Source organism: Dysidea avara, chromosome 13 (genome assembly GCF_963678975.1).
Source record: "Dysidea avara chromosome 13, odDysAvar1.4, whole genome shotgun sequence".
Lineage (NCBI taxonomy): Eukaryota > Metazoa > Porifera > Demospongiae > Dictyoceratida > Dysideidae > Dysidea > Dysidea avara.
The window spans coordinates 5,497,829-5,524,457 of record NC_089284.1 but is presented as its reverse complement, the minus strand read 5'-3'; the positions used below and the strand labels follow the sequence as shown (position 1 = coordinate 5,524,457).

General features: G+C 40.3%; 6 protein-coding genes across 6 annotated transcripts; 4 read left to right on the top strand and 2 right to left on the bottom strand.

Annotated features, from left to right (window-relative positions):
* The first annotated feature begins 55 nt into the window (after positions 1 to 55).
* LOC136243747 (tumor protein p63-regulated gene 1-like protein) lies at positions 56 to 1,079 on the top strand. Its single transcript, XM_066035348.1, has 4 exons — positions 56 to 243; positions 297 to 385; positions 444 to 620; positions 666 to 1,079. The coding sequence occupies exons 1-4, from the start codon at positions 97 to 99 to the stop codon at positions 1,000 to 1,002; spliced, it is 750 nt and encodes a 249-aa protein (XP_065891420.1). The 5' UTR covers positions 56 to 96; the 3' UTR covers positions 1,003 to 1,079.
* LOC136243743 (condensin complex subunit 1-like) lies at positions 994 to 7,153 on the bottom strand. The gene is made up of 27 exons (XM_066035344.1): positions 6,997 to 7,153; positions 6,874 to 6,949; positions 6,765 to 6,823; positions 5,764 to 5,849; positions 5,631 to 5,711; positions 5,427 to 5,584; positions 5,130 to 5,375; positions 4,931 to 5,078; positions 4,752 to 4,874; positions 4,626 to 4,700; positions 4,440 to 4,577; positions 4,231 to 4,395; positions 3,948 to 4,180; positions 3,750 to 3,900; positions 3,450 to 3,705; positions 3,230 to 3,403; positions 2,988 to 3,181; positions 2,687 to 2,919; positions 2,585 to 2,636; positions 2,432 to 2,535; positions 2,272 to 2,356; positions 1,972 to 2,064; positions 1,823 to 1,917; positions 1,686 to 1,766; positions 1,445 to 1,628; positions 1,294 to 1,393; positions 994 to 1,246 (listed from the first exon to the last, which is right to left on the bottom strand). The coding sequence occupies exons 1-27, from the start codon at positions 7,106 to 7,108 to the stop codon at positions 1,089 to 1,091; spliced, it is 3,660 nt and encodes a 1,219-aa protein (XP_065891416.1). The 5' UTR covers positions 7,109 to 7,153; the 3' UTR covers positions 994 to 1,088.
* Positions 7,151 to 10,331, top strand: LOC136243746 (sterol carrier protein 2-like). The gene is made up of 13 exons (XM_066035347.1): positions 7,151 to 7,346; positions 7,404 to 7,560; positions 7,607 to 7,712; positions 7,919 to 8,004; positions 8,049 to 8,194; positions 8,240 to 8,381; positions 8,494 to 8,550; positions 8,602 to 8,635; positions 8,906 to 8,968; positions 9,019 to 9,075; positions 9,124 to 9,203; positions 9,257 to 9,412; positions 10,042 to 10,331. The coding sequence occupies exons 2-13, from the start codon at positions 7,492 to 7,494 to the stop codon at positions 10,153 to 10,155; spliced, it is 1,110 nt and encodes a 369-aa protein (XP_065891419.1). The 5' UTR covers positions 7,151 to 7,346; positions 7,404 to 7,491; the 3' UTR covers positions 10,156 to 10,331.
* Positions 10,181 to 13,057, bottom strand: LOC136243745 (6-phosphogluconate dehydrogenase, decarboxylating-like). Its single transcript, XM_066035346.1, has 15 exons — positions 12,951 to 13,057; positions 12,864 to 12,897; positions 12,672 to 12,713; positions 12,384 to 12,444; positions 12,218 to 12,336; positions 11,732 to 11,916; positions 11,542 to 11,677; positions 11,430 to 11,495; positions 11,257 to 11,382; positions 11,143 to 11,206; positions 10,967 to 11,097; positions 10,770 to 10,903; positions 10,617 to 10,716; positions 10,474 to 10,565; positions 10,181 to 10,427 (listed from the first exon to the last, which is right to left on the bottom strand). Exons 1-15 carry the CDS (start codon positions 12,956 to 12,958, stop codon positions 10,277 to 10,279), a joined length of 1,449 nt encoding a protein of 482 aa, XP_065891418.1. The 5' UTR covers positions 12,959 to 13,057; the 3' UTR covers positions 10,181 to 10,276.
* Positions 13,019 to 23,372, top strand: LOC136243744 (integrator complex subunit 13-like). Its single transcript, XM_066035345.1, has 21 exons — positions 13,019 to 13,275; positions 13,326 to 13,403; positions 13,451 to 13,656; positions 14,770 to 14,965; positions 15,021 to 15,146; positions 15,197 to 15,281; positions 20,662 to 20,754; positions 20,812 to 20,855; positions 20,905 to 20,950; positions 21,000 to 21,074; positions 21,128 to 21,231; positions 21,549 to 21,636; positions 21,690 to 21,766; positions 21,818 to 21,889; positions 22,307 to 22,389; positions 22,440 to 22,521; positions 22,570 to 22,636; positions 22,685 to 22,763; positions 22,820 to 22,929; positions 22,979 to 23,108; positions 23,158 to 23,372. The coding sequence occupies exons 1-21, from the start codon at positions 13,069 to 13,071 to the stop codon at positions 23,186 to 23,188; spliced, it is 2,079 nt and encodes a 692-aa protein (XP_065891417.1). The 5' UTR covers positions 13,019 to 13,068; the 3' UTR covers positions 23,189 to 23,372.
* A 531-nt stretch (positions 23,373 to 23,903) lies between these two features.
* On the top strand, positions 23,904 to 26,277 carry LOC136243024 (protein Wnt-4-like). The gene is made up of 4 exons (XM_066034545.1): positions 23,904 to 24,047; positions 24,865 to 25,121; positions 25,260 to 25,711; positions 25,772 to 26,277. Exons 1-4 carry the CDS (start codon positions 23,962 to 23,964, stop codon positions 26,192 to 26,194), a joined length of 1,218 nt encoding a protein of 405 aa, XP_065890617.1. The 5' UTR covers positions 23,904 to 23,961; the 3' UTR covers positions 26,195 to 26,277.
* Positions 26,278 to 26,629: the final 352 nt, after the last annotated feature.

Here is a 26,629-nt window from a genome sequence, read left to right as displayed (position 1 = left end):
ACCTAACATATACTATCTATGATAATATCTATGTCCTTCCATACTTCACTTTACGCGCACGCGCTTAATTAAGTACATAAGCAAAGAATTTGAAGTATGGCGGAAGAAACAGGTGAAGAAATGAAGCACACGAGCGATAGTCTTGAAGAAGACGTGACATCTGGAGAAGTTATCATACCAATTAGTAGTGGTGACACAGTGTCTACCGGATCGCCAATTGACCTGCAATATTTCGCAGTACAGGTCTGCTGACGTTTTCTGTTTGCACGTTCACCCCCCTTTTCACACATTTTTAGGAGAACACGATAGACGAAGCAGTGGCCATGGTTAAAAAAATGCTAAGTGCCAATGACTCAAATCTGAAGGGCTGTTGGTTACTGACCGAGTATGTTTAATGAATTGTCATGGTCTCCTGTTGTTTATGTGTATTTTTGGTAATTAAGAATTGACCACTGGGATTTCGAGCAGGAGCGACTTGTACTGCTCAGTGAAAACAGTGTGATTAGTTGCTCTTTCAACTTTCGTTTTAAGTACATCAAAGAATGGAAAGTTGTGCCACTGGAGCTTATCAGTGAAGTGGTGTATGGACAGCCGGTGTATCCCAGCTATGCTGTTGTCTGGTAAGCTCCCATGATGTCATTATTTGCCTTACAACTGGCCACTAGGTCTAGTGAAAGAAAGAAAACTGTAAGGCTTAACCTTAAAGGAGAGGAGGCAGGTTTCTTCCAGCGCTGGAACCCATTCCATGCAACCATGCCATTTGCAATGTTTGAATCTCACATCTTGGATAGGAGGGGACTAGTCACAGATAATCCTCGTCTGCAAGTGGACACTTTTGTACAAGCACTTGGTGAGGCCCTCCAGGCAGCTGATTTGGATGTAAGCATCACTGAAAATCCAGTCCACTTGGCGACATATGTTAACGTGTGGGGAATGATATACAACCAGAGCAGAATGGGCTTTCACAAGACACGTGGATTTGGCACTTGGGAATTAAGATAAACAGAAATTTTTATACATAGACAATATATGCAAAAACCATGTGATAACTCCATGAAGTTATAGGCACATTATATTGATCTTCCATTTTATTGCGCTTCATATAGTAATTCTGTGTTGTTTTTATGCCGAGTGTTATGCTTTTTAACTGGTGACAGTTCTTCATCTGTTGAAATGTTAGCCTCCCTTAATGGCTGTTTCTTTCCTTTTCGTCTTGCCACTGACCTCTTTACTGTTGACCCAGCAACTGTTGTAAACATGTTTTCAAACTTGGCTGAGATCATGGTGGCTAACCTAGTACTGCTTCAGTTTTAGCAGGACTGGTAGGGTCCTCATCCAAAGATCCCTTATTGTGTAACTTCTTCCAGTGTTGTTCCAGCTCTTCCAACAGATTCTGTTAGTTAGCTGGAATGATTTATTGTGAATTAACCAGCTTCTAACCCACCTTTACTTCTGGCTTGGCAAACTTTTTAGTCCGTGTGGCAATAGCTGTGAGGTTGTTATAGACTTCATCGTCATGTAGCTTGTCTTGGTAACAGCTCAGATTGTCCTGTAACTTGTGTAGACATCGCTCAGAATAGGAGAGTTGAGCCAGACAGAATGCTATGTCTCCCCACTGCTTCTCCAACCTAACATGTTGCCATGTAGACGTGTAATTTGAAGCTACATATTTTAGATTAACATACCTGGTGGTTCTAAATCGATGACACAACTTCTCTACTAAACTTTCTGCTTGCCTATCTTTCTTTATATAGGAGAACAAGTACCTGTGTGTGGGGTAATGAGCGGTCTTGAGGCAGCCCCCATGGATTAGTAACCATACTTAGCTATGGACTGGAATGAAGTAGAGCTAATAGTACACTCTGGATCTGATAGTCGACCAATTATGTCTGGTAATAAGTTGTACAGGGAATTTCCCTAATGGGGGTGATGCAATAACAATGTGGTATTGGCACTGTAGTATTTACTTACCTTTTTGGCTAGTTCATGGAAGAATAACTTAGCGAGGTCAGCTATACTGTTATCAGGGTCTTCCATACACAAGGCTATCTCACTGATCTGTCCCTATAGCATTGAGGAATGTGCTATCATGTACCACACAGTGTATAGCCCTCTATAAATTATATTACACTCTATGGCATCTATACTAACACCTTATAAAATTCTTTAGTGATCAGATGAATATACATACCATTACCACATCTGTTGATAATGTAATGCATGTATATATACATTCTACTCAGTATCTAATATTCCCAATAGGTACACTACCTTCACTTTGATCATGTCATTAAGGATAAGATGGGTTAATGATACCAGAGTGCTTTTACGTACCATCGCTGAGTCATCGTGTAGTCTATAATGGTGCAAAAAAAGAACAGTTGAAAAGAAGGAGGGAATGAAAAATGGTCTTAATGACAAATGGACATACCTGTTATATAGGTGTGCAGTCCATGGTTCCACAAGGTTGGGGAAGCGGACCATCAGGTCAGCCAGACACACAATGGTGTTAGCACGGACAACACTCAGTGACGACTGGATGATGATGATGATACAAACAAGGTGTCATTAACATCAAAGGTACCTTTTCCAGTATGGTTACCAGTAGCTGAAGCTGCTGTTCACAAAATGTAGAACTATTTGGAATAACAATGGATAGTGCTTGACACATTAGCTGTATCGTTACCTGATTAACATTAGTTTAGCTAGTGACAGAGCTGCAGCAGTTTGGAGGATGGGGCAGCAATAGTGGGAGGGGCTGTGACACACCTCCAGGATAATGGGAACGAATTGTCCAAACAATGAAGTATCCTCTAACAGTTCCACCTCACACAACCTCCTAACCAACTCTGCTTCAGGGTCATCTGCAGACGCTCCAGTCAACAACATCTCTTCCTCTGTAGTGATCTCTGCAGGTTGCTGTGATGGAAATTGGAAACACAACACACGTTTAACACAAGTTATACACCATTATACCATTTACACACCTTAGATGCTTTCTTTCTTGGAGTGGCATTTTCTTGTTCTAGTCTCCTTCTCTTTAGCTCTTTGGATATTGTCACTTGCAAGTGGACAAGTTGTCTTTGAGCTATGTCACCTACACTGCCCAGTAGACGTGCTAACACCAGTGATTGCACTTCTAGCTGCTGTTCTGCATCTTCTAGCCCCACCCCCTGTGTATCTGCAGATATTCCACATATAAACTCCAATAGTTAAGTTGCTAGTCAACCTTGTGTTGAGGTGGCTATGGGTTGTGTGGAGCACACATCCAAACCAGCAGCAGCTACCAGTTGTTGCAATAGTTGTTCACACACCACATCTGGCTGCTCGGCTAATCCATATATGGTAAAGATGGCTTGTTCTGCTAGTGGCTGCCAGTGGGACAGGGAAACATCAGTTAACCCTAATCATAGGATATTACATAAATGACATCATCATTGTTCTCATACCAGATACTAGCAGTTCAGTTAGTCTAGTGAAGATCACATGAGATGAAGAAAACCTTAGTGGTGATTTATCAGAACTTTTTGTTATCAGTCGCTGGAGGGCATGGCACGTGTACATTGCTAGTAGTGGGTCATGCTGTGCCCTGGGGCCAAGCCCAATGGAAACAAGCAATGAGAGGTGTGCTTGTATCATATCCTGATCACAGGCCATGGCCAATGCTAACAATGCTTGACAAGATTTCTGCTCACTAGAACTTCCCTATATCAATCATTTGATGCATTTACAATTGACTATTATGTTACCTTCATTGAAAATACATCCCATAGCTGATTAAGTAATGATGGAGTAATATGGCCGGCCTTCGACAGTAGCATTACCAATTGTTCTAATGATGCATAATCACCGACAGTTCTACCCTCTACTACGGATAACAATCCATCTACACTGTCACTGCTGTAATGTTAGTACTATATATGTGAATGAATGGTATTATGACATACCTGAGGTACAGTCTCTGGTACATGGCAACTAGTGCTTCACGGATTTGCACCTCTCCAGACCATACCAAGACTAGAGACTTGCGAACACCTTCAGCACCCCCCTTTAGTTTGAATCCAAAAGCTGAGGCTAAGAACTGCAGTGATTCAATAATGTCGGTAGATGTCTTTGACCCCAGTAACTGCGTCACAACTGGGATACATGCACACATGCTTGTTGTGAACTCTAGTGCATCCTACAATGGTATGGTAATGACACACACTAACATAATTGACTGTGTCTTACAGTGAGGTAACGTATGGCTAACATCTGCTGGGCTACTTGTTGTGTGAGCTGTTCATCTGGACCACTCTCACTAGGAGCTTCATCTTCAGATGGAATCTGTTTCTGCAACTCCTTCAGTTGGTCTTGTGCTGCAGTTAGCTGGCTGGATAGTTGCTCTTCATCTAGCTGGTGACACAATAAAAGTAGATAAGTGGTGTATGATGGTCTACCTGGGCTATGACATATGGGTTATCATTGAGAAATGATGTCAACAAAACAATAGCACTCTTTCTGACATTGCTGCTGCGATCACTAAGTCTCCCTCGTACCATCTCCAGCAATTGATACTGTCTGCTTATCGGGATCACCTAAAGAATAAGGGGACGTGACAAACATTTAGATGCCTTCTCATTTACTTTAGCTTCACTCAGTTGCCTCCAAATCTGTAGCACCTTGCTGCGCACAAATGCATTAGTATCATGAATGTGATTCTACAGTAGTTGTTTACAAGTAAAGACTCCTTGTAAAAGATCTAATTGTACCTCTAGCAAGTGTAAATACTGGTCCCTGGTATTCTTCACTGTGTCATCACTGGACTCACTACTGAGTTCCTGTACTAGTAACTCCCCCACCACCAAGAGGACAGCATTACGCATTACATAAGACTACACAGGAGGACAAGGAATGGTCAGGACACACCAAAGTAGGAGCAGTCACTAACCTCCCCACCAAGATGTACCAGTAAAGGTTCCATCACTGGAAGTATAGCTGCTGGAACTCTTTGTCCCAGTTCAGCTATGAAACTACAGAAACTCCTTGTACCACTAGTATCCATACTGAGATCTGCTGGATCGCGATTGGCTAGTTCCCTGCAGCAGAAATGGGTGTGGCTAGAAGTAACTGCACCCACACTAACATACCTGACTATCTCAGTGACAATATTAGGATATTTAAACTGTATAGATATTGACTGGATGATCTGGGCTAGAGGTGACACTAAGTGTTCAAAGTGTTGCAGCATCTGTGCTGCCTTTAACACCACCCCAAGTGTCTGATTGTAACTGTGCACTAAGTGACCAAGTACTTGAACCAGTAGTTCCCGTAGTGACTTATCACGAGCTGCAGACTGGTCCTCCAGCAGCTTGAAACAGCAACCAACCACCACACTACAAATGGAAGTATCATAGATTTAATTCTATTTTAATGATGATACTTACTTGGATAATTCATCCATTGAACTAGCCAGAGGTGGTTCCCAAAGCTGCTTCATATCAAGTTCCAGTAACTGAGCAATCACTCTCATTGTCCTCTCCCTCTCACAAGACCAGTCTAGCTTGCCATCACTACTTGTTGATTTCTTAGTTGACTTCCGACCCTAACAGCCAGATCATGTGACCAACAGTGTAATGTATGCAATGTACCTTAGTAGCTACATTAATGGAGGGTTTGGCTTCCTCATTGCAAATAATTTCCATCAGTTGAACAATAATATACACTGTCATCTGTTAGTAATTTAGGGTACGAGTTAAAACATCATTTAGGATATGCTATAACCTTCACACTGTTCCTCATCACATGTTTATCATCCATCATTGGCTTGTCTAGCCATTTATCTATCTCTAGTGACAATCCCTCCAGTACTGTGGTATAACATATAGGGAGTTATTGTGTGTGTGTGTGTGTGTGTGTGTATTTGTTGAGCACATTAACTCCAATGCAAATGCATTAACTAGATCATAGTTATCTCCTTCAAAAAGGTGGGATAGTAATGTTTGTTTAAGCCTTATGTGAAAGCAGGTGGTTCACTGGTTGGTGGATGTGTCTCTCAGTGTGAGTGGCCAAAATGTAGGTACCATTATGTAGCACATGTAATTGTCAATGCTTCTGAAAGTAGATACAAGAACAGAACTAATCTTCTATGTGATAAATTTGGACAATGATCCAACACAAAAATGATTCCAATCTCAGGTCAGTATATCTATGAAGTAGTAGAACTTTTCTTTCGAATTTAGCACCTTGATTAGAATCACAGCTACTGTTTACCATACAGGAATCAGCAAATACAGTTTACCCAGTCTATCTGCTCTACCCAGGTATATAATGGGGTACCTGCAAGAAGGCTAAAGCCTATGAGATGCAATATGTACTTGTGTAAGCATGTGACTTTTACCATGCACAGGAGGACTAAATTATTTGATGGTATTATTAATCATATGTTACAACTCAAGCCTCATATAAACTTCTTAGACGGAATATTTAGGACAATGACCTTGTTGAATAGAGGAGAACAGCATTTGTCATGAATGTTGTAAAAAAGGTATTACAGGAAAGGCTTATGCTCATTCATGACCACTATGATTGAGAGCAACTACCAGACTGATGAATCACGTGGTAAATTATTCAAGGGTGGTATCTGACAAAGAAATTCACCACTATATCACCACACAAAAGTGACACTGCAAAATCAGGATACGTCCCATTTGTATGAGTGTGCATACATCAAATCAGGACGTAGCTTCATGAACAGTTCAATATTACACATGCTCAAAACTCACCATTAACACAAGTACTCCAACCTACGCTTTTCACTGGATTTTTCACTTCATTGTAGTGACTGCGAGGTAGCAGCACTTTATAACACTACACCATAGTGTACCATTATACCTGACAAACGAGTAGTAGACATCAAAGCAGTCCAGAATAGCTCTCGGTCCGTCTGAGTCGAACGTTGTTGAACATTCTATGACAACGATAGATTAAATTCTTTAACATCAAGGATTTTCGCACCTTCTAACACTACAGCGAGTTCGTCGCTGTCAAATATCTGTTTTACGACGTAAGTTCCCTTTCCTTCGTCCTTTCTTAGCTCTTCCCTACTGGATGGAATTACGAACTCCATTTCCCAGATTCCCGCCTCAAATACGAATAAACGAATGCACGTGACCTAAACTGATCAGACCAGATAAGTGGCACATGCGCTAATAATCTGATTTTAAGTGTTTGCAGCTACAGTAGCAAAGATGAACCGCTTTGCAGTATTGTTACGTGGTAAGTCACTTGGATGGGTGACCAGTAGGAGGATATCTGGTCCTGCACCTTCTCAGCGAGTTTTTGTGGTAGGTGTGGGCATGACAAAGGTCAGTATGATTGTATTAAGGTGTAGAGTAGTGTGTGAATTCAGTGTATTCCAATAGTTTCAGAAAGTAAGGATGTACACATGACTTGGTGTGTCATATATGATGTTGGTAGCCACTGGGTCCAGCTGGTCCTACTTATCCGGAAATGTCACGTGAAGCAATACAGAAGGCTCTGGATGATGCTGGTGTATCGTTTGATAGTGTAGAGGCTGCTGTGAGTTGGTGATTGTCCTCTGTTGGTATGATATTGTTGTCCAAAGAATGTAGGGTACGTGTTTGGTGATTCCACTAAGGGACAGAGAGCTGTTTATGAGATGGGACGAACTGGAATACCTGTTGTGAATTGTAATAATAATTGTGCTACAGGTGTGTATGTGAATATGTAGTTTGTGTGAGTTATAGATAGACTGCTGCTTATATGGGAAATTGTATTTTACTGATCCACATGTACTAACAATAGCTTGTCAGCGGTGCATATTGCTCCTACAGATACTTATCTAATAGGCTGAATGTGTGTATGTTGCTATGAATATTGAGATAATTGATGCTCTTATATGTCATTGGTTGCATAGGAAGTACAGCACTGTATCTAAGTAGGCAGTTAATTGCGGGCAACCTGGCAAGATGTGCATTAGCCTTGGGCTTTGAGAAGATGCAGGTATATGTGAGTCATCCGATTGTACACATTTTTGTGCACCTCAGAAAGGAGCACTGGGGTTGGATGGACAGGGTGATGTCAATCCATTGGACAAACACGTAGATGGGATGACAGAATTAGGGGGTGATCGTGGCAAAGCTCCGGTTGCTCCATGGATGTTTGCATTAGCCGGCCAACAACACAGTAAACAGTTAGCATCATGTGATCTCTTGCCACTGCTCACATCATGCTCTAGGTATGGCACTACCAAGGAGCAATTTGCCAAAGTGGCCTACAAGAATCATAAACACTCAGTAAACAATCCTTATGCTCAGTTCCAAGATGAATACACACTGGAGGAAATACTCGGCTCAAAATTGATATTTGAACCACTAACAGTAAGGCAATGTGACATTAAACAGCTGTTGTGGGGTAGAATTTTGCTAGTCCTGATGTTATATTTTCAGTTTGCTATAATACTATCAGCTACACTCCTTTTTATGTTTGTAGAAATTGCAGTGTAGTCCAACATCTGATGGTGCAGCTGCTGCTATTTTAGCCAATGAGGTGACAACCACAAGCTTTTTTTTTGCTATAAACATAAATCATTTATGATAGGAATTCGTTAAGGAGCACAAGCTGGAAGATAAAGGTTAGCCAGTCCCCACAGTGTCTTAGTCCAGTAAATGATCACATTTCAACAATATTCATTTTAAGAACCTGGTGGTGAGTTATGACAGAAGAAGCCCTTTAAACCTTCATAGCAAGGCTTCTTTGAAATGAATATGGCCAAAATGTGGTCATACAGTACTATGAACTTAATGGGTTATTTAATACACTTGCCTCTCTATATTATTATTAGTCTTGGCAAGAGTAGATAATGGAGAGGTCTTGGTAATAAATTAATAACCATTTTTGATAGCTGTGGAGATTATTGGAATGGGGTTGGCTACTGATGTGGAGAACATGTTACTGGACCCAATTAGTAAGCACCACTATTATTGATTGTGTTTAACGTTGTAACCATGACAACAGGTTTGGTTGGTTTTGGCATGGCTCAAATGGCCGCCACAAAGGCATATACACAAGCAGGTAACAACCATGGTTATGACGTAATGCTAGTCACCTCCATGGGAACAGGTATTAAAGCAACAGATGCTCAAGTAGTGGAGCTACACGACTGCTTCTCTACTAATGAATTGCTTACATATGAGGCCCTGGTTAGTTGTACGTTACAAACAACTAGCTAGACTAACAGGTTGAACCTGTTTAGGGTCTTTGCTCAGAGGGTGAAGGAGGTAAGCTGGTTGATGAAGGAGACAACACATATGGTGGCAGGTGGGTGATCAACCCTAGCGGTGGTCTGATATCCAAGGGTCATCCTTTGGGGGCATCTGGAATAGCACAATGTGCTGAGCTCAATTGGCAGGTAATGTGTAGTGTGAATTATTTTGTACAATGAAAAGTGTTCACCAAAACTGTATCAGAGTCTCAATACTCACTCACAACTTTCATTACAAGAGTACCATAAAGCATAACTTTTTGAGGAAAAATTTATGAAAGTTGGATGTTATCCTTGAAAAAATTGTAGCTTGTCGATTTAGTATTATAAATGCATCTGAAGAAGGCAAAAATCCCCCCCCTCCAAATCTTGGATGGTGGCAATTCACAAAAAAATTTACCCTCAAAAATAACCCACCATACAGTATAATAAAGTCTACAGTGGTTTTCCAGTCCATTGTCACAAACGGAAATGCAATAATAATGTGCATGTTTAATAAAAATTCAAACTGCTCGTAAATATTTAGGCAGACAAAGTGTCAGTAAAGGGACTCTTCTGTCATATTCAGTTGAGTTAATAACTCACCCTTAGATCATTAGTGTCTACTACGGTATCAAGAACATATTTGCATCACGTGCAATGTTGCTGGTGAGCATCCACAAAGTTTATTTTGACAATGGACTGGAAAACCATTGTACCCAGTGTCGAGTCACCACTAAGTTTCCCATATAGTTTTTAATTACTGTATTACATTCACTGTTCTTTCTCCTGCATAGTTGAGAGGTCTAGCTGGAAAGAGGCAAGTAGATGGAGCTAAAGTTGCAATACAACACAATCTTGGTCTGGGTGGAGCGGCTGTGGTCACTGTCTACCAAAAATATGGAAGCTAATTATGAAACAAGAGAACTATACATATTCCAATGTAACATTTATATTTATTGCTGTATACACTAATAATAATGACAACAGAAAATATTTGAGGTGCTACGAGTATGTCCAGTATCCATTATTTTAAGCAGAGTAGGTTGAGGCAGACACATTTCCTCCATGGCCAGTCCAGTTGGTGTGAACAAATTTTCCAGGGTTGGACAGCAATTCATACGTGTGTGCACCGAAGTAGTCCCTCTGGGCTTGAATCAAATTAGCTGGCAATTTCTCAGATCTACCGACAACACATAGCCTTCTAAGATTACTAAAAGTTTACAAACCTGTAGCCATCATAAAAGGCAAGAGCTGTGCTGAAAGCAGGGCATGGTATTCCTTGCATTACGGCTGCAGATACTACCTTGCGCCATGATTCCTGTGGAAGGCAAGCTGTACTAGATACTCCACTTTAAGTGATCTCAATTACCTGGCATTGATCGATGGCATCCTTGAAGAAATCATCTAACAACAAATTAATTAGTCCTGGATTCTTGTCGAAGGCATCCTTGATGTTGCCCAAGAACCGACTAACAAATAAGAGAGTGTATATGGCTGTGTGCTAAACTGACATGCAACGTACCTGCGGATGATGCAGCCACCTCGCCACATCAAGGCAATGCCACCATAGTTGAGCTTCCAGTTGTATTGTTTGGCTGCCTCTCTCAGCAACATGAATCCTTGAGCATATGATACGATCTTGGAGGCATAAAGGGCCTGTGAGAGAAAACAGCTTGCTTAGAATGAACAGAGATTTAAACTTTTAGTTAGTTGGACTACCTTCCTGATGTGTTCGATAAATTCTTTCTTGTCGCCATCGTATTTGCTGCATGTTTTTCCCTTCAGTACTTTGCTGGCCTCGACTCTCTCAGATTTCAGTGATGACAAACATCGAGCAAACACCGACTCTCCTAAACCACAACGTCACATTATTACCCCTGTAATAGACAACTGACCTATTAAGGTGACAGGCATTCCCTTGTCTAGAGCTGAAATGGCAGTCCATTTTCCAGTGCCCTTCTATAGTGTTCAGGAGAATAACAACACATTGTGTGTTCATTCTAACATACCTGTCCGGCTGCGTCCCTGATCTTCTCTACAAGATATTCACCTTTGTCATCTTTGTACTTGAGAATGTTTGCAGTGATTTCAATGAGAAAAGAGTCTAGCTCTCCTTTGTTCCACTCGTCCATAGCCTAAGGGGTAGTGTGTTTGTATAAGGAGACATTGCATAGAAACTCACTGCACTCATTTCTTCATGGTTCATTCCCAGGACATCCTTCATCATATGGTAGGCCTCTCCAATAAGCTATGGAACAGAGTATGTACTCTTATCAGCATTACATTCTTCATACCTGCATATCTCCATATTCGATACCATTGTGTACCATCTTGACATAGTGCCCAGCTCCGTCCTCACCTACCCAGTCACAGCATGGCTCACCATTGGCTTTAGCACAAATACCCTGGAATATTGGCTTGATGTGCTCCCTGTATACCACCACTATTACTATCTATGATTCTAACTCTGCCATACTTGCTTACCAAGCCTCGTTGGCTCCACCAGGCATCAGAGATGGGCCATATCGAGCACCTTCTTCCCCACCACTGACACCGCTACCTACAAAGAGGATTCCTTTCTTTGCCAGATCCTTGCAACGTCGCTGGCTGTCAGTGTATTCTGAGTTGCCTCCGTCAATGATGATGTCACCTTTCTCTAACAATGGCACCTATATAACATGAGTAAACTCTTGTCTACACAACATCACGGAGAGCTCTTAGTGACTGGAAGATCAATCAGAATTTTACTACAGGCACCAGCAAAAATATGCCTAAGGTATGCAGAGAGTGGGATATGAATTAAACTGGGTAATAATGAAATTAAGACTGCTCATCATAAATGAATAAAGTGGTAAAGATTATCTTGGAAGATTTTTCAAAATACGGATGCATTTTTACTCTGCACGAACACTATAGCATAATACAAGCCTGATTCTACCAATTAAGAAATCATGCCTGTAATTTACTCACCAGTGCATCAATGAACTTGTCCACAGCTTCTCCGGCCTTCACAAGCATCATTACCCGGCGTGGCTTCTTCAACTTTGACACCATCTCCTGCAAGGACTTGGCACCAACAACCTTTGTGCCTGCACAAGTAGGTATCTGCTGTAGTAACCATAGTAATAACACTAACCTTTAGCTTCGTTGGCCAGAAAGTTGTCAACTTTCTCTACCGTCCTATTGTAGGCACACACCTACACAGAGATGTGAGCCTCACAAGAATTCTGCTACTTATCACTATTATTAGTGATGTCACCCACCCCTGATCGGATTTACCAATCAAAAGAGAAGGCCCCCAAGTGCTAACAGGAAATGAATTGCATAGCAGTGGGATTGTTGATGGTACATGTATGTAAATATCCATGCAACAAGTGATATCTGCTGTGCGCTAAACGACAGTTGCCACTCGCACGTTACTCACCACAAATCCATGATCGTTCATGTTCAAAATCAGGTTTTGGCCCTACAAGAGAAATAGAATAGACTTACACAAATAAGCTAACCAGTTAACAAGAACTGCACAATATACCACAAGTGTATATACTACTATTGTCAGCAAGACGGACTAGTTAGCTGGGTCAAGGTTTCTGATGTCTACGGTGCCGGCTCTTACCATAACGGCCAGTCCAATAAGCGCGATGTCTGCCCTACACAAAGTATACGATGCATAGCATGCAGTCGGGTACTAATCATCACTTACTCAGCCATGGTGAAGACAAGCTCAAAAGGTGACTACCAACCAACAGGAATGGAAAGATGGCGTATGCGCATGCGCAGATGTTTTTAATAGTTTCGTGCATGCATGACAGCAGGGACGGATGGAGAAGACGGTGATTGTGTTAGCGGCCAATCAGTTATCCACAACACCGTGTGGTGACACCGTAAATATTGATGTTAACGTAGCTAAGAATAATAAGGCGTGTACGGAGACGTTCTCGTTATGTAAGACTTTTTGGAGCTGTTGTACGGAAAGCGTGACTGATTACTGTCGCGTGATCCTCGACTTGTTCCCCACACAACATCTGGTGAGTAGTAGGTGTGGTTGATGATGTAATCAAGCAATCACATGCCATAGGTATGCGTTATAGCATCAGATATGTCCAAGTGCTTGGCTATCAACACTTGGCGGGATGAAGATCAGGAGTTGGAAAAGGTAAATAAAATTATTACGAACGTAGTCCCTAATTTTGTGGTTTAAAGATTTTGACGGGACTTCAGAATTTTGGCATGCCACAATATGTGAGCCAGCCACCGAGGCACCACCTGGACAGCGTACAGAAGGGGTTGGCCTATGCTGTTAGATGTTTAGTTGATTTGTGTGCTACTCAATATGCTGTGGTGACAACTGGACAACAGGAATTGCCTAGCAACAGAGGCAGAATTATTTTACTAGCTCCATTGAAAAGGTACGTACTTCGCAGCAGCAAATGTTGATGTGTTTTGTGCCTAGTGCCATGTAAGAAGTGCATTGGTGCAAACATATTGTGAATTATATTGCATTAGTACAAGACATTAGAAATAAAGCTGGGCAATGTAATTATTAATTTGCTTTAAACATGCATGAAAAGTGCATTAAATTTTCAGTAGTACATAATTTTGTTGGTTTTTTTTATTTTTATTGATCAATTATATGATTTTTAATCACAGTATTTATTTTTTACACTGGGTCTATCTCTAATTCTGGTTGTTAAGCGTATATTAATTATTCAGTGCATACTTTAGAAATTTGTCAAGTGTGCGAGACTCAAAATTTCATGTAGTACATGGCCAATAACAAACTCTTACCATGTGAAGCGGAGGAAACTCATTCTCCTCTGTGCTTAACTTCTAGATGTGTAGCTTCTATCTCAGAACAATCTGTGATTTGAATAATTTACCCACAGCTGTGATTGAAATTAACACTTTTCAAAGGGATCTCCTATAAAGACTACTCACCTGACCTAACTGTACTCATACAATAGTACAAATTGTATGTATTTTTTGGGCTATGCTCCTGGGTATTGCCGGCATCTTGCTGCCTACCCAGTATCCAAATTCAAATTCCTCATGAAGGATTTGCACAGAAACTTTACTCCAAACATTGGTATACATGTTGACTGCAAATCACACTGCCCCATGAAAACAAATCCATAAACACTCACGACAAAAATTTTTATTGGGCACATACGCTTAATCAATAATTTTTTGAGAAGTTTTATTAAGCAGATGCGTCTAACAATAAGACTCTACAGTATTAGCCAACCATTATTATGTGGTTTTAATACTGTAGATATTGACTTTCAACTAAGACTCATCAAGCATCATCAATCATCTTGCTTACCGTTGTTTCAAGATACTCTAATAGAGCAGTCACATATAATAAAATTTTGTTCAATGTATGCTTTGTTGGATGTAACACATTACAAATATATTGCATTATTACTTTTGCAAAGTAAAACTAGTCATAGATTGTTTGCCGCTAAAATATGCAGTAGGGTTATGTATTGGTTCAATGTATTTATCATGCAATATCTTCACAGTGGAGCTGATATTTCTAAACTGGAGGCAATTCTTGTGGAACAGGTGAAGTCAGAGAATATTAATATCCACCAGTCACGAGCTACCACTCAAGATGTTGTATACAGGCTACCAATAGCTCACTGTGAGCTGGTAGTGGTGAATATGTTTGCTCCAACTATTAGACCACACCCCATTACTGATGCTCCTCTAACTATGGTATGTGACTATGTGTATTGGTCAATGTCTTGTGTGCACATACATGATACTATAGTTGTGCCCAGAGGTGTCACGTGTGGTCTACTCATTTCCTGCTAAACTACTAAAAGAGAAACTGGTCAGTCTAGCTAAGGCTCACTTCAGCCTAACAACTACCATCGTCACTGGAATACCAATGAAGGTTTGTTAGTGCACCATCCACTGCTCATAATAAAGTGACTGTTTTATTAGGAGGAGCAGGTTGGAGGTAGCTCAGCTAATTACGACGTGGAGTTGTTGCATCATTCTGACGCCCATCGAGACATCTTGAGGGCAGGTATGTCATAGATTTGTGTTACTCCTAATTCTACCCAAGTTTTCAGTGTCAAGTTTCTGCTGTACAGGTCTACAGGCTCAGTCTTTAGCTAGTCCCTAGTTGGATAGTAACTAATGGTTTAGTGGTATGGTATGTACATAATGTGTAGAGGGGAGATATGCAACCATGAGAATATATTTGCATGAAATTTACTAGCAAGAACTGTGGCAAAAGGGTGGAGTGTTGCTTTATGCATCAAATATTTTAAAGGTTTTCACTTTATGATACAATACAAAGCCCTACAATATTCCGGTCAGTGTATTCATGGCAGAGATATTCATCTATGATCCCTGTATGTTTGTGTGGATTGATGAGTGGGTACTTCTTTTACTTAACAGAAGCACGATTAAGTAGAGATCATGAGGGTTTTCCCTTTCTACTCAGAAAATTCATACTTTTCATAGAAGCATTTAGGGTTGCTCTGAAACCATTGATTATGGTTAACCGATACTGCCAACTAGCTATCGCGAAGGAGAAATTTGGGTGATATTTTTTGCTGACTGACTGACTAACTAACTAACTGATTGAGCATAACTTGGCTGAATAAGAGGTGTGACGCTTCCCTACGGGCTGGACTGTACTGTATACAATGTATGTTTTAAAGGTATACTGTAACCATCTGTGTGTTGTACTGTACAGAGAGACATGTGTCAGTTGCAAGTTTTAAAGCTTGATTCTTAGTTACAGACATTTCCAAGGTACGGAAAGCAGTTGGTACCAGACCATCCATATAAGAGAGGTTCCACTGAACACATTTTCTCTCAATTTGAAGTATTGTACATGTTGTCTCTCAATTTGTACATGCCATAGGGTTACTATGAATTGAGAGATGATATGTACACAGCTCAAAAATTGAGAGACAACATGTACAAACTTCAAATTGAAAGTTAACATGTCTACTTCAAATTGAGAAACAACACGTGTAAATTGAGAGCATTATAGCCGTCAGTAAATTAGAAATGAGAAGCCATAATAATAGCATTTTGAGAGAGAACACAGTCATATTATATTTTGCAGACAGCCTTGATTTAAAATTATTTGTCTTCATATAGTATTTGGCTTTTTGTCCACTTTGACACCCCATACTCGGGCTCATGTGGTGTCAAACAGTGAAGAAATCAAACACACAGTGTTAGCATAAGCCCATTGCGTCAACCGCTTATTGTGTGTACTAAAGAGTGTTAATCAATTTGACTAAACTAAGTTATATTTCGTGAGATTTGCTGCTTGTAAAACGGGTATTTGTCTTTCTACATATGAAATTAAAGCAATTAGTAGCTCAGTACAAAAATAAAGAAAAATGAGTCCATATCCGGTCATGCATGCACTCCAGCATTCACTATTTCTTTTTTGCTGCACGTGATTAGTAGTTCGTACAATGGCGTCTGAAGAAACAAAGAAGGATGAATGTACAGAAGACAACGGACAATTGGTGGAACAAAAGAAACAAATCTCTGCATTGTTAAGCAACATGAATCTCAGAGATCTACTGATCCAGAAGCTCACAGGACAGCCACATAGCGGAGAAGCAACACATGCCCAATACTGTAGATCATGGCAGAGGAGTGCCGGGCGGGAACCCCTTCGGCAGTGGAGGTCTGGATGCAGTATCCCTTCATCCCCTTTTCCACGACTCCACCATAGGGACCACCTTACACCCCCCTGCCCGCGGCTTCCGGAACAGCCAACCGATCCTCCATGGTTCCACATTTGGGTTGGTTCCTCATGTGGGCAGGGCCAGGAGGTGGTGGAAGAAAACCATGTAGAGTTGTTGGACAAATGAAGCTTTGGAACTCCTTGGCAGACTGCTCTCCAGCCCTGTTCTTGTGTTAATACACTCCTCCCTTTTATCAAGTTTTTCTTGATTGACCACCACTCCAGCTCCAGAAGAACCTCCCAGTTCAGTTTCACAGGAGCTTCAAATGATTGGATCTCATATGCCTGGCTTCAAGCGTTGGAGCTCTCTGTATCACAGGGGGCTAGAAATATGGCAGGGAGAGGAATTGAGAAACCATAATAATGGCATTTTGAGAGAGAACATGAGTCATATTTTTTTGCTGACAGCCTTGATTAAAATTTTTTTTTTTTGTCTTCATATATTGGCTTTTTGTCCATTTTGGCACCCCATACCCAAGACGTACCTTTTCGTCAACCGTAGCACCTACAGTGCGTACATTTTGGACTTACCTTTGTCCTTGGAATGGCCACTTTACTTTTCATTAATTAATGACTGGATCGATTGCAGAGACACTTCTTGTTTTGTTTTCGGTTTTGTAATATTGTCTAGAACATAGCTGAAAAGAAAACGGAATGGCCATGTTGCTTTCAGTAATTAGAGTTGAAGCACATGTTCAGTCACTCAATTGATATCTGCTTAATCTGATTATGTCATTCTTTCCTTTAATGTGGTATGCGTTGGTTTACCAGTCATAAATTATGTTGCAAAAAACTTGATTATTAAGCTAAAAAGTGTTGCTGCAGGTGTAGATGACCTTCCTTGTTTCATTCCTGCTCAAATGTGAATTTTCTTATATTTCCTTCCACTTGTTCAATATTTATTATTAGCTAGGAGAATTATTACATTTGTGATACAAGAAACCTGGCCTGTCCGCACCATAAGAACAAATTGGTTTGCCACCTGCAACCAAGACTATAGCATGATCATCTTCAACAACAGGATTCTATCACCTCTGCACCGTCTTCTATGACATGTTGCTTAGTCACACACATTGATCTTCCTGGTGACCCTACTGACAACGTTAAAAACAACCAGTGGCTTAATGGCTGGAGCATTAACATGTTCTGTAAACTCAACCAGTGGGCTAGGAATAGCATGAATTGATCAATGTCTCACCAAGTTGGTTGTAGATGTGAGCATCTTCTGTCAGATGCGAACACCCATCCAACGTTAGATTCTTGTTCTTCCTACCATCAACTGTTGACCATTTTACAATCACTAGTAGGTAAGTGTTGGAGTAATTGAGCTTCAGTTTTTATCCAGCTTTGTAAAAAATAAGGGAAGTAACCATCTTTCTTTCTATGCTTCACAATATATCAGATAAGGGCTCTGCTACTAGTCCACACATGCCTTTTGTATCTTTGCATTTCTGACAAGTGTCTTTATAGAGAGCCAGAATGGATGTATTTGAAAAGTACTGCTAGGCAAATCATATTGTTGGTCTGATATCTTCAATATCCTGATTAATTGGCATACTATCTTTCGTTAGGCAAAAGGCGACAGCAGTAGCATTGGTACTGCTGCACTTCTTCGTGCTATTTGTGATGGTTACCTACTGAGTTTGCTGGTACCCTTTTGCTGAGTCTTTGTTTTCAATTTTTTTTTGCCTCCTAGCAATTGTCACTAAGCGGGTGATGCATGAAAGCAAGAGTAAATAATGGAATATTTACTCTTGATGAAAGTAAGAAGTATTCCCTCTCTTTGCTTATATCAAGAGTATGTAATAGAAACCAAGGGTGTCGAACAATGTATTAACCCATGATTAATGATTGCATACAATAACACTGATATTTCAGTAATTGTTCGTTTACGCGAAATGGTAATTTGAAATGTGTACGTGGCAACGGGTCTTTGTTCGCCAGTTTTCCATGTTATTTAACCAAGTATTCAACAGTTATTGTACAAGGAAAGTGTAGTAAGGACCCAAGATAACTCCAGCTTGGTAAAACAACGGTTGCACAAACGAGTGAGTTGCCACACCTTCAGGGATCCGCTTGGCAGTGCCAGAACTTAACATTAACCATTTCCCTTTATGTTTTCATTTGGTTTAGTGGCCGAATTGGGCTAAACACAGCAACCCTTAATGGCAATATAAACGAACAATTACTGCATGTTACTTCACGCAATCATTAATCATGGGGTAATACACCCATTCGATACTCTTGATTTCTAATATAATTATACTCTTGCTTATATGCTTTAGTAACACTTTCTACAGTCTTCAGTTTTAATCCTCCATCACTCTCTCTTTCTTAACCTGACATTGTTGTTTCTGGCCACCCATGCTTATTTCAACTGCTTTAGAATAACCATCACTTTTACTGCTTGGTTAATATAAAAGCCTTTGGCAATCTGAGGTACTGCAACTTGTAGTAGACATTTTGGATTGCCTTGTGAGCATGCACAAGTTTAGTAGTGACAATGAATGTGAGCAACTCGGTTAGTTGAGGAGTCATGTAGACCTGCTCACGACAGTATAACGACCAAAAATGGCATTATTACCAAAGGTTAGTAAAACAATCAGGCTGTGGATATCACCTTCCTTGTTGATATGACACTTGCTTCTGTTTTGCCATGATGTAGTGAAGTGTTGGAACTTGATAGATTAGGTAATAATTCCTTTCAGTAGTGTAGTTAGTAGTAACACTTTTCCTGTGAACCAGTCAGTGAAACAGTCCATGTAAACCAGGTAACACTAGCCGCCATAACAAGTTCAAACAGATGGGATGTTCACAGTTAAGTGGTTATTGGCACTTAAGCATTGGATGGTAATTACATAGGCTTGACACTCTACTTATTGTGAAGTGTGAAGTGTATCATTGTTTATCCCGGGCTTGTAGCTATATGGTGAGGTGTGCCCATTGCTTGGTGCATGCTGCATTTTGTTGTGGCTTGTGTTGCTGCTTTGGTGTATCACATTGGAGAAAGGATCTGTCTACATGGTTTGCCTGTAGTCCAGAGTTCTGCCAACTATATGCTGTCTTCTGTCTGCCCTTTGCTGTGACCTCTGTCAAAGATATAGGACAGGGTCCTGATTCACATCAATGCCTTCGCACCTATATACAACTTCATGATGCAAGGGCAGCATTTTAGAAGGGCTTCATGTGATGTAACCTTAAATGCTGTAGACATTGACTACTGAATAAGGAGCTAAAGTGTTGTGATCTGTGACAATACTGAATATGGCATTCCCCCCAAGGACTGTACATGTACAACATGTAATTTCTGGCTATTCAATTGCCACCAAAGTAATGATAGCTTATTGTGATGAGAGTATGCTTATGGCATGGGGATGTTGAGGGCAATAGCATTCCAGAGCCACCTTAGTACACTTACAATAATCACGATGTTGATGTCATCTTTTGGCCACATAGTTTGCTCACTGTGCTGTGCATTGTGTAGTCTGTTACTATATTAACATGAACTATATCATAGTTCATGCCGCCTATATCCACTGCTAGATTCTGACTCTACTAGTTCTCTAGTAGTTAGTTATGTTTCTTCTCAATGGACTGGCTTGGGTATATTACATTTCATGTCCTTATTGTGTACTGCTATATTCCTATTGCTGTGTATGGTCTACCTACATGTATTGTTCCGCAGGATACCAAAGTGCCTCCTCTACTGCTTCTCTTGTTGGCAGTAGTGCCGCACCAGTTAGTTTGAAATGGGCCACGCCACGATCAACCAGTCTTGGTGAGTGTTCTATCACAGCTACTGCACAGTAGCCCCACCCCCTGTTATCTCCTACAGACATGCAGTTTTGCACAAGTGCCTACCGAGTGACTCCAGTTGATGTAAGGATCATTATGATGGTAAATGATTTGTAATTGTTTTTCGTCTTAGGTGATGTCCCGCCCCACCGTGTGTCTAGTAAACTTCGTATTGTCAGGTGGGGACCTATTAGAACTGGATGTTGCTATGCTCAGTCCCTAATGCAGGCAAATCAGTGTTATTAGAACAAGCTAAGCCACTGTTAGGAAAAGTGGTATCCCATATTTTAACCAATCAATCTGGTAGGTATGACCGGTGTCACTTGCAGTTCTGCCACACTTTCTCTTATTTTCAGGAACTATATTCCTTCAGTCAATTCCTTCCAGTAGATCATTACACGAAGACTCTCCTTCGATCAGTGAGGGATGGGGTGGGAAAGTTAGCGACTATCGTATTGCAGTGAGTAATATAGTACTACCAGTATTGCACAACATTGTAATTGCTTGTTTGCTCTATCAGTCTTCTCCCTAGTACTCCCTTAAGATTCCCAGCAAGTCATCTGTAACAAATTGATTGAAAATTTGATTCAATTTTCTTGTTCTCATTTCCCATACTCAGTCATGTAAAGTGTGTTACTTTATTCCAACCACTGGACTAGAAAATATATTAGGTAAACCCAATTACTTTTGCTACCTGGGCCAATGGGTTATACCACTGTTATGTACCATAATTGTTTTGTGTATAATGGCTGGCTACTAATTTATTGGCATGTGTAGGATTTTGGTCAGATGATGTTAGCCCACAGGCTGGTACCTCACCATATTAACCGGACGGTCATCCCAGCTCAGTTGCCGATAGAAGCAGGTTTATCCATTGTAGCTATACAATAACATGTTACCGTGACAACTGTGTGGCAGCAATTTCCAGTATCAAGAGGCAGACACAATTCTGGCCAATCACATTTGGAGAAACACTGTTGTTCTCATTACAAGAGGTTGGTATGTATTTCCTTATATTGTAAACCACATGCTATCTTATTGTAAAGGAGTTGCAGCCCATAGTGTCAGTGTACAGACATGAATTCTTAACAGAAGAAGAATATGATAAGTGTCATAAGGTCAGTGTGAACGTATGGTGAACTGCAGTAAAACATGTCTATTCTGGTCATAGAGCTAGAATCAAGATTTCTGGCTACATTACTTAGCACAAGTGGCACAGTTGGGGATTTTCACTATCCACACAGTATCCTGATTAAATAGGTTTCCCCATTAGGATCTTTTTATTTATTTAGTTAACTTAGTTGACAAGCAAGTGAAAAGATGAGTCCCTTCTTGGACTTTAATAAAAACTAAGGTGCCACATTTCCTTGTTGTTTTACTCAAACTTGCTTCACTGATCTTACTTGGTTACAAGGCCAATAAGATTAGCTGTGAGTATGCATGCTTTTTGGCACTCATTTATATTGATGGTATAAAGTTGCACTCCTGTATTTTTGTCAAGGTCAGTCACCAAAGTTGTATCTTGTATACCTCAGGTAATCCTGCGACTGCAAGCAAAAGAGGCCAACAACGAGCCTCTGTTTCCTGCTGTGAGCACAAGGAGCAAGAATGCAAAGAGGTAACAGACACTCACATGATGTTGCATGGTTTATAAGTACCCTCGCTTAGAGACGAGCACTATTCACAGTTGTGGGGAGAGCTACAAAGTTTTTTACAGATTTACAGCGCAAACTCTGATAAGCATTGGAAGGTAGCACTAGTGTTGTTATACTGTATGATAATCATGCTGTGGTTACAGCTGTTTGAGCTGCTGCGATCTGTCATGACATCATCTCCCAGTTGTAGTGCACACAAGTTGAAAACAGGTGTGTGTTAAATAGAGCAATATATCTGATAGTTGTGTTATCCTTCAGAAAACAAGCCTCTTCTACCACAACCAGCCGTACCTGATTCTAAGAATGTTGCCAACCTGGCATGGTCTGAGCTAGACAGGTAAGAAGTACTATTATAAATTTTGGCCTGGAGCCACTGAGAGTGTGATGGGACAGGTATCAAGGAATGACAGAGAGGGAGAGAAAAGAGTTAATGGATCACCCCAAAGGAGCAGGGTGGGCAGGAGTACGACACGACAAGGTTGCACCACCACCACCTTCCACAGGTACCATCATTCAACCTATTGTATCACTGGTCAAATACTTTGTACTTAGGAGAAGTATCATTTTTAGCTTTATGGAATGTTCAAGCTAAGACTGCAGCTAGCAAGAAACACGATGAGTTTGCTGGGAGACTCAAGTATGGCAGTAAAGCAGAGCTATACAAGACTGCTCAACAACCGAGGTGAGTCAGATACTTCTGTTCTGCTAACCTTCACGCATTTCACATTTAGTGTAATCCCTATGGACACTGAGGGACATTAGCAGCATCAGCACTGATGGTGTTGCTATGGTGACTAGACAATGAAGAACAGTTCATGTAAATATTGTGCCATGGCAACTAGATTTAATTCATAGAAGAGACACTTTATTAACAAATCTTTCACTGTATGTAAATTGCAGGTGTCTTTTTTTTGTTTTGGTTTGAGAAGAAGGATATTTGTACATGGCTAGGTACAGCAGCACTTGTCTTGATGCCTATTTAATTAAGTCATTAATATTATTCTGAGATGTATGGCTAGGCCAGTGGGCTACAAGAGCTGTTGGTCATGATGACCATATATGGTGCATGATGGTTAGCTGTGTTAATCACTGTCACTTAGCTAAAGAAACAATGTTATTAGTTCTAGATCATTATCCCAGGATGGTATGAACCAACAGAAACCTTCTAAGGCCATTCATCTTCAGTTGTTTTTGATACTTGGTGTCTTCACCATGCACACCTAATGAAAATCATTGTGCTAATGCTTCACATCTCCCAGGTCACTAGTCTTTAAGTATTCTAGTGGTGTTGTTATAACGTAGATGAACTCATCTGTAGCTAGCTAAAATCTCTATAGTTGGCAACTAAGTAATATGTTTTGCTTTCCTTTTCCAGCAGCCTGCTGCATATGCTGGTTTTCCAGGAACTGCAATGATGACGTAATGCATTACATGATAGGCACGTGACGTTCTTTTGCATCAACACGTAACATATAAATTCAACCACAGTAACACCTCAGCTCTTAGATAGCTATATAGTAGTTAGTGGGATCGTGATGGCGAGAGGATTGCTGTGTTGTAGTGTGTTACTAGCCTTGCTAGTAATCATGAATATCTCCTCCGGCTACTGTGCTCCATGGTGGTGAGTTAGCGTGTGTGGAGAAAACATGGAAAACCCTTGCTGTCACGTGTACATCATGTACTGTGACTAGTAGCTTAAGGAGCTCGTAGAAACGTACAATTATCATCTGCATGCCTATGTAGTTATCATGTATAGCTAATATCCCTTTGTGTATGTCTAAGAGCAGTCCATACTACTGATCTGATCATAAACAGGTATAGCCAGCAACTATACAGTCCCTCTTAATTGTTATTGACTGACAGTGTTTGCTAGCTATATGCATCTGTGTAGCTACTTTCCTCTTTTTTCTCTTGAGTCAGATTACATAGTGTACATCATGTCAGTGAACCTAAACAGTTAGCTCATCCTGGCATCCTGTGCGGGTGACATCAGATGTCTTTATATGTCCTCCATATATACCCTGTGTTGCTGTACCTAAGCAGTCTTTCCACTATCTAATCAAAATCGTAATCCTTACATGAATGCACGCATCATACCCATACATGTAAGAATTGTTGTAGCTATATACTGCATCTGGGATGGTATTATTACATTCTGCTGTTCTGCCAAATACTAATTTTTTTTAAAGTAATGGTGTTGATGATATTTTAAGGTTGAATAGTCCAACAGTTGTATGTGTCATGAGCAATTTATGGATGCTGTAATATAGACTTTGATAACTACCTGTGTGATATCACATTAACTTTCAGTAATCACAAATTAACATCATGCAAAATAGTGGATGTATGCCAGCTACAATGAGATACATTTTCTTTGTTAAGTATAATATTTGTACATTGCATATTTAATGACCGTCATGTATTTGACCATATTTCAGGGCAATTCTGTCTGAAGTACGATACAGTGAAGTCAACAGGATGTGGTGGACAAAGGAGAATTGCAGGATCAGATTCAATGCCTCGTTGAATGATCGGCAACTTGTGGCATTGTGTGATGAGTGTCCTATGTTAGTGCCTGCTGTTATTAGTGGAGCATGGTCAGCCATTGTGCAGTGTCAGCTTGCTTTTAGGAACAGCAAATGGAGGTGTGATGTGTTCAAGAGAGGCCCTTACTTTGGACGGTTTGTTGAAGAAGGTATAAATTTAAAAACACATTTAGCAAATATTTGATGAAACTGATGAAAGTGTGGTTTAGAAAAAGTTTTGATTGAATCAGTGAATGTTCCTTTTATCATGGTAATCACTAAACAATTGTATCTCTTTATTGTTGAAGGTACACGAGAGACTGCTTTTCTAAGTGCCATACTCAGTGCAGGAATAGTAGCAAAAGTAGCTCAAGCCAAACTGGCAAGAACATGGTGTGATGATGCCAGAGAGAGTGCAGGATCAGGAACTGATATTATATATTCAGTGGATGATGATAGTAACATTGATTATGCTATCAAATTTGTTGAAGCATTTACTGACCCAAAAGTGACTGATGATTATAAAAGTGTTGACACTGCCGTTACGAGTGGTGGTTCTATTAGTAATGGCAATGTTGCTACCACTACCACTACTATAAGTGGTGGCACTCCTTCTGGTGGCAAACCTGATGACTCCAGTGGTGATGGTGCCATTTCCAGTGGTGAAATAAACTACTTCTCCAGTGGTGACATGTATATTTACAGTAATGAACCAGACATCAAATTAATGGAGTCACATAATAACAGAGTTGGTAGAGAAGTAAGTTACGGCACAGTGTATTATTTTCACTTCATATATTGTGCCTGTTTATTTTGATAGCTAATGAGGAAATATTATAATCCATGGTGGCAGCCTTGTTATCATAGACAGAATTGTGCTAAATCACCTCTAGAACAAGTCAAGGAACAATTATTCAAGGCGTATTCTGATGCAATACAAGTAGAGGAATCAGATGGACAGCTAAGGGCTAGCAAAATGCCTAGCTTTACTAGCTCTCAACTTCTTTACTTAAAGGAGTCTCCTGACTTTTGCCAACGCAACATAACATACGGCATTCAAGGAACATCAGGCAGGCAGTGCTACCCTGATGAAGCAGACTCAAGTTGTGATGATTTGTGTTGTGGTTCAGTAGACAAGAGAGTAGAAAATAAATTTACGTCTTGCAAATGTATATTTATTTGGTGTTGCCGTGTAAAGTGTGAAACATGCACTACCACTGTCACTAACTACTATTGCAACTGATGACTTTGTGTACATCATCTTACTATCAATGCACTACACACATGTAACTTAGTATTTTACAATTATATAATCATTGAAATTAACATGTGCATGCATGGTGACAGAACTGATTTATGTCGTGGAGTGTTGGTATGTCATATAGAAAGTGCAGTTGAGGATATTTGCAGTGCAAAATTGGGTTATAAATCCATTGTTACCTGGTTATATGAGACAAATAATCCATTAATTTTATCCACAAATCACATCATATGTACAAGGATGCCTTATACACAGCTAGGTTTATCACATGTATACCGACATAATAGGTTTGTGCTGCAGGATATATGAATATCTCATCTAACAAAATCAATGCTTGAGAATTCTGTAGCCTCCTTGAATGTGGGTCCCGAAGAGAGTTACTATCAAGTAGTGAATCAGTACTCTACTAGTAATATA

What these genes read in the sequence shown, in the direction of transcription:
- LOC136243746 (XM_066035347.1), top strand. Translation starts at nt 7,492, where the DNA reads ATGTCACGTGAAGCAATACAGAAGGCTCTGGATGATGCTGGTGTATCG. An exon ending in CTGCTATTTTAGCCAATGAG is followed by an intron (nt 8,551 to 8,601) that starts GTGACAACCACA and finishes CATTTATGATAG; the next exon opens with GAATTCGTTAAGGAGCACAA. An exon ending in AAAGGCATATACACAAGCAG is followed by an intron (nt 9,076 to 9,123) that starts GTAACAACCATG and finishes CCATGGGAACAG; the next exon opens with GTATTAAAGCAACAGATGCT.
- LOC136243744 (XM_066035345.1), top strand. Translation starts at nt 13,069, where the DNA reads ATGGAGAAGACGGTGATTGTGTTAGCGGCCAATCAGTTATCCACAACA. An exon ending in CTGATGCTCCTCTAACTATG is followed by an intron (nt 14,966 to 15,020) that starts GTATGTGACTAT and finishes ATGATACTATAG; the next exon opens with TTGTGCCCAGAGGTGTCACG. An exon ending in TCAGTTGCCGATAGAAGCAG is followed by an intron (nt 21,637 to 21,689) that starts GTTTATCCATTG and finishes ACTGTGTGGCAG; the next exon opens with CAATTTCCAGTATCAAGAGG.
- LOC136243024 (XM_066034545.1), top strand. Translation starts at nt 23,962, where the DNA reads ATGGCGAGAGGATTGCTGTGTTGTAGTGTGTTACTAGCCTTGCTAGTA. An exon ending in GGCTACTGTGCTCCATGGTG is followed by an intron (nt 24,048 to 24,864) that starts GTGAGTTAGCGT and finishes ACCATATTTCAG; the next exon opens with GGCAATTCTGTCTGAAGTAC. An exon ending in ATAACAGAGTTGGTAGAGAA is followed by an intron (nt 25,712 to 25,771) that starts GTAAGTTACGGC and finishes TTATTTTGATAG; the next exon opens with CTAATGAGGAAATATTATAA.
- LOC136243743 (XM_066035344.1), bottom strand. Translation starts at nt 7,108, where the DNA reads ATGGAGTTCGTAATTCCATCCAGTAGGGAAGAGCTAAGAAAGGACGAA. An exon ending in CATAGCCACCTCAACACAAG is followed by an intron (nt 3,182 to 3,229) that starts GTTGACTAGCAA and finishes GAATATCTGCAG; the next exon opens with ATACACAGGGGGTGGGGCTA. An exon ending in ATGACATGATCAAAGTGAAG is followed by an intron (nt 2,065 to 2,271) that starts GTAGTGTACCTA and finishes TCAATGCTATAG; the next exon opens with GGACAGATCAGTGAGATAGC.
- LOC136243745 (XM_066035346.1), bottom strand. An exon ending in TGAACGATCATGGATTTGTG is followed by an intron (nt 12,445 to 12,671) that starts GTGAGTAACGTG and finishes ATCTCTGTGTAG; the next exon opens with GTGTGTGCCTACAATAGGAC. An exon ending in ACAAGTTCATTGATGCACTG is followed by an intron (nt 11,917 to 12,217) that starts GTGAGTAAATTA and finishes CATGTTATATAG; the next exon opens with GTGCCATTGTTAGAGAAAGG.
- LOC136243747 (XM_066035348.1), top strand. Translation starts at nt 97, where the DNA reads ATGGCGGAAGAAACAGGTGAAGAAATGAAGCACACGAGCGATAGTCTT. An exon ending in TGCAATATTTCGCAGTACAG is followed by an intron (nt 244 to 296) that starts GTCTGCTGACGT and finishes ACACATTTTTAG; the next exon opens with GAGAACACGATAGACGAAGC. An exon ending in CCCAGCTATGCTGTTGTCTG is followed by an intron (nt 621 to 665) that starts GTAAGCTCCCAT and finishes ACTGGCCACTAG; the next exon opens with GTCTAGTGAAAGAAAGAAAA.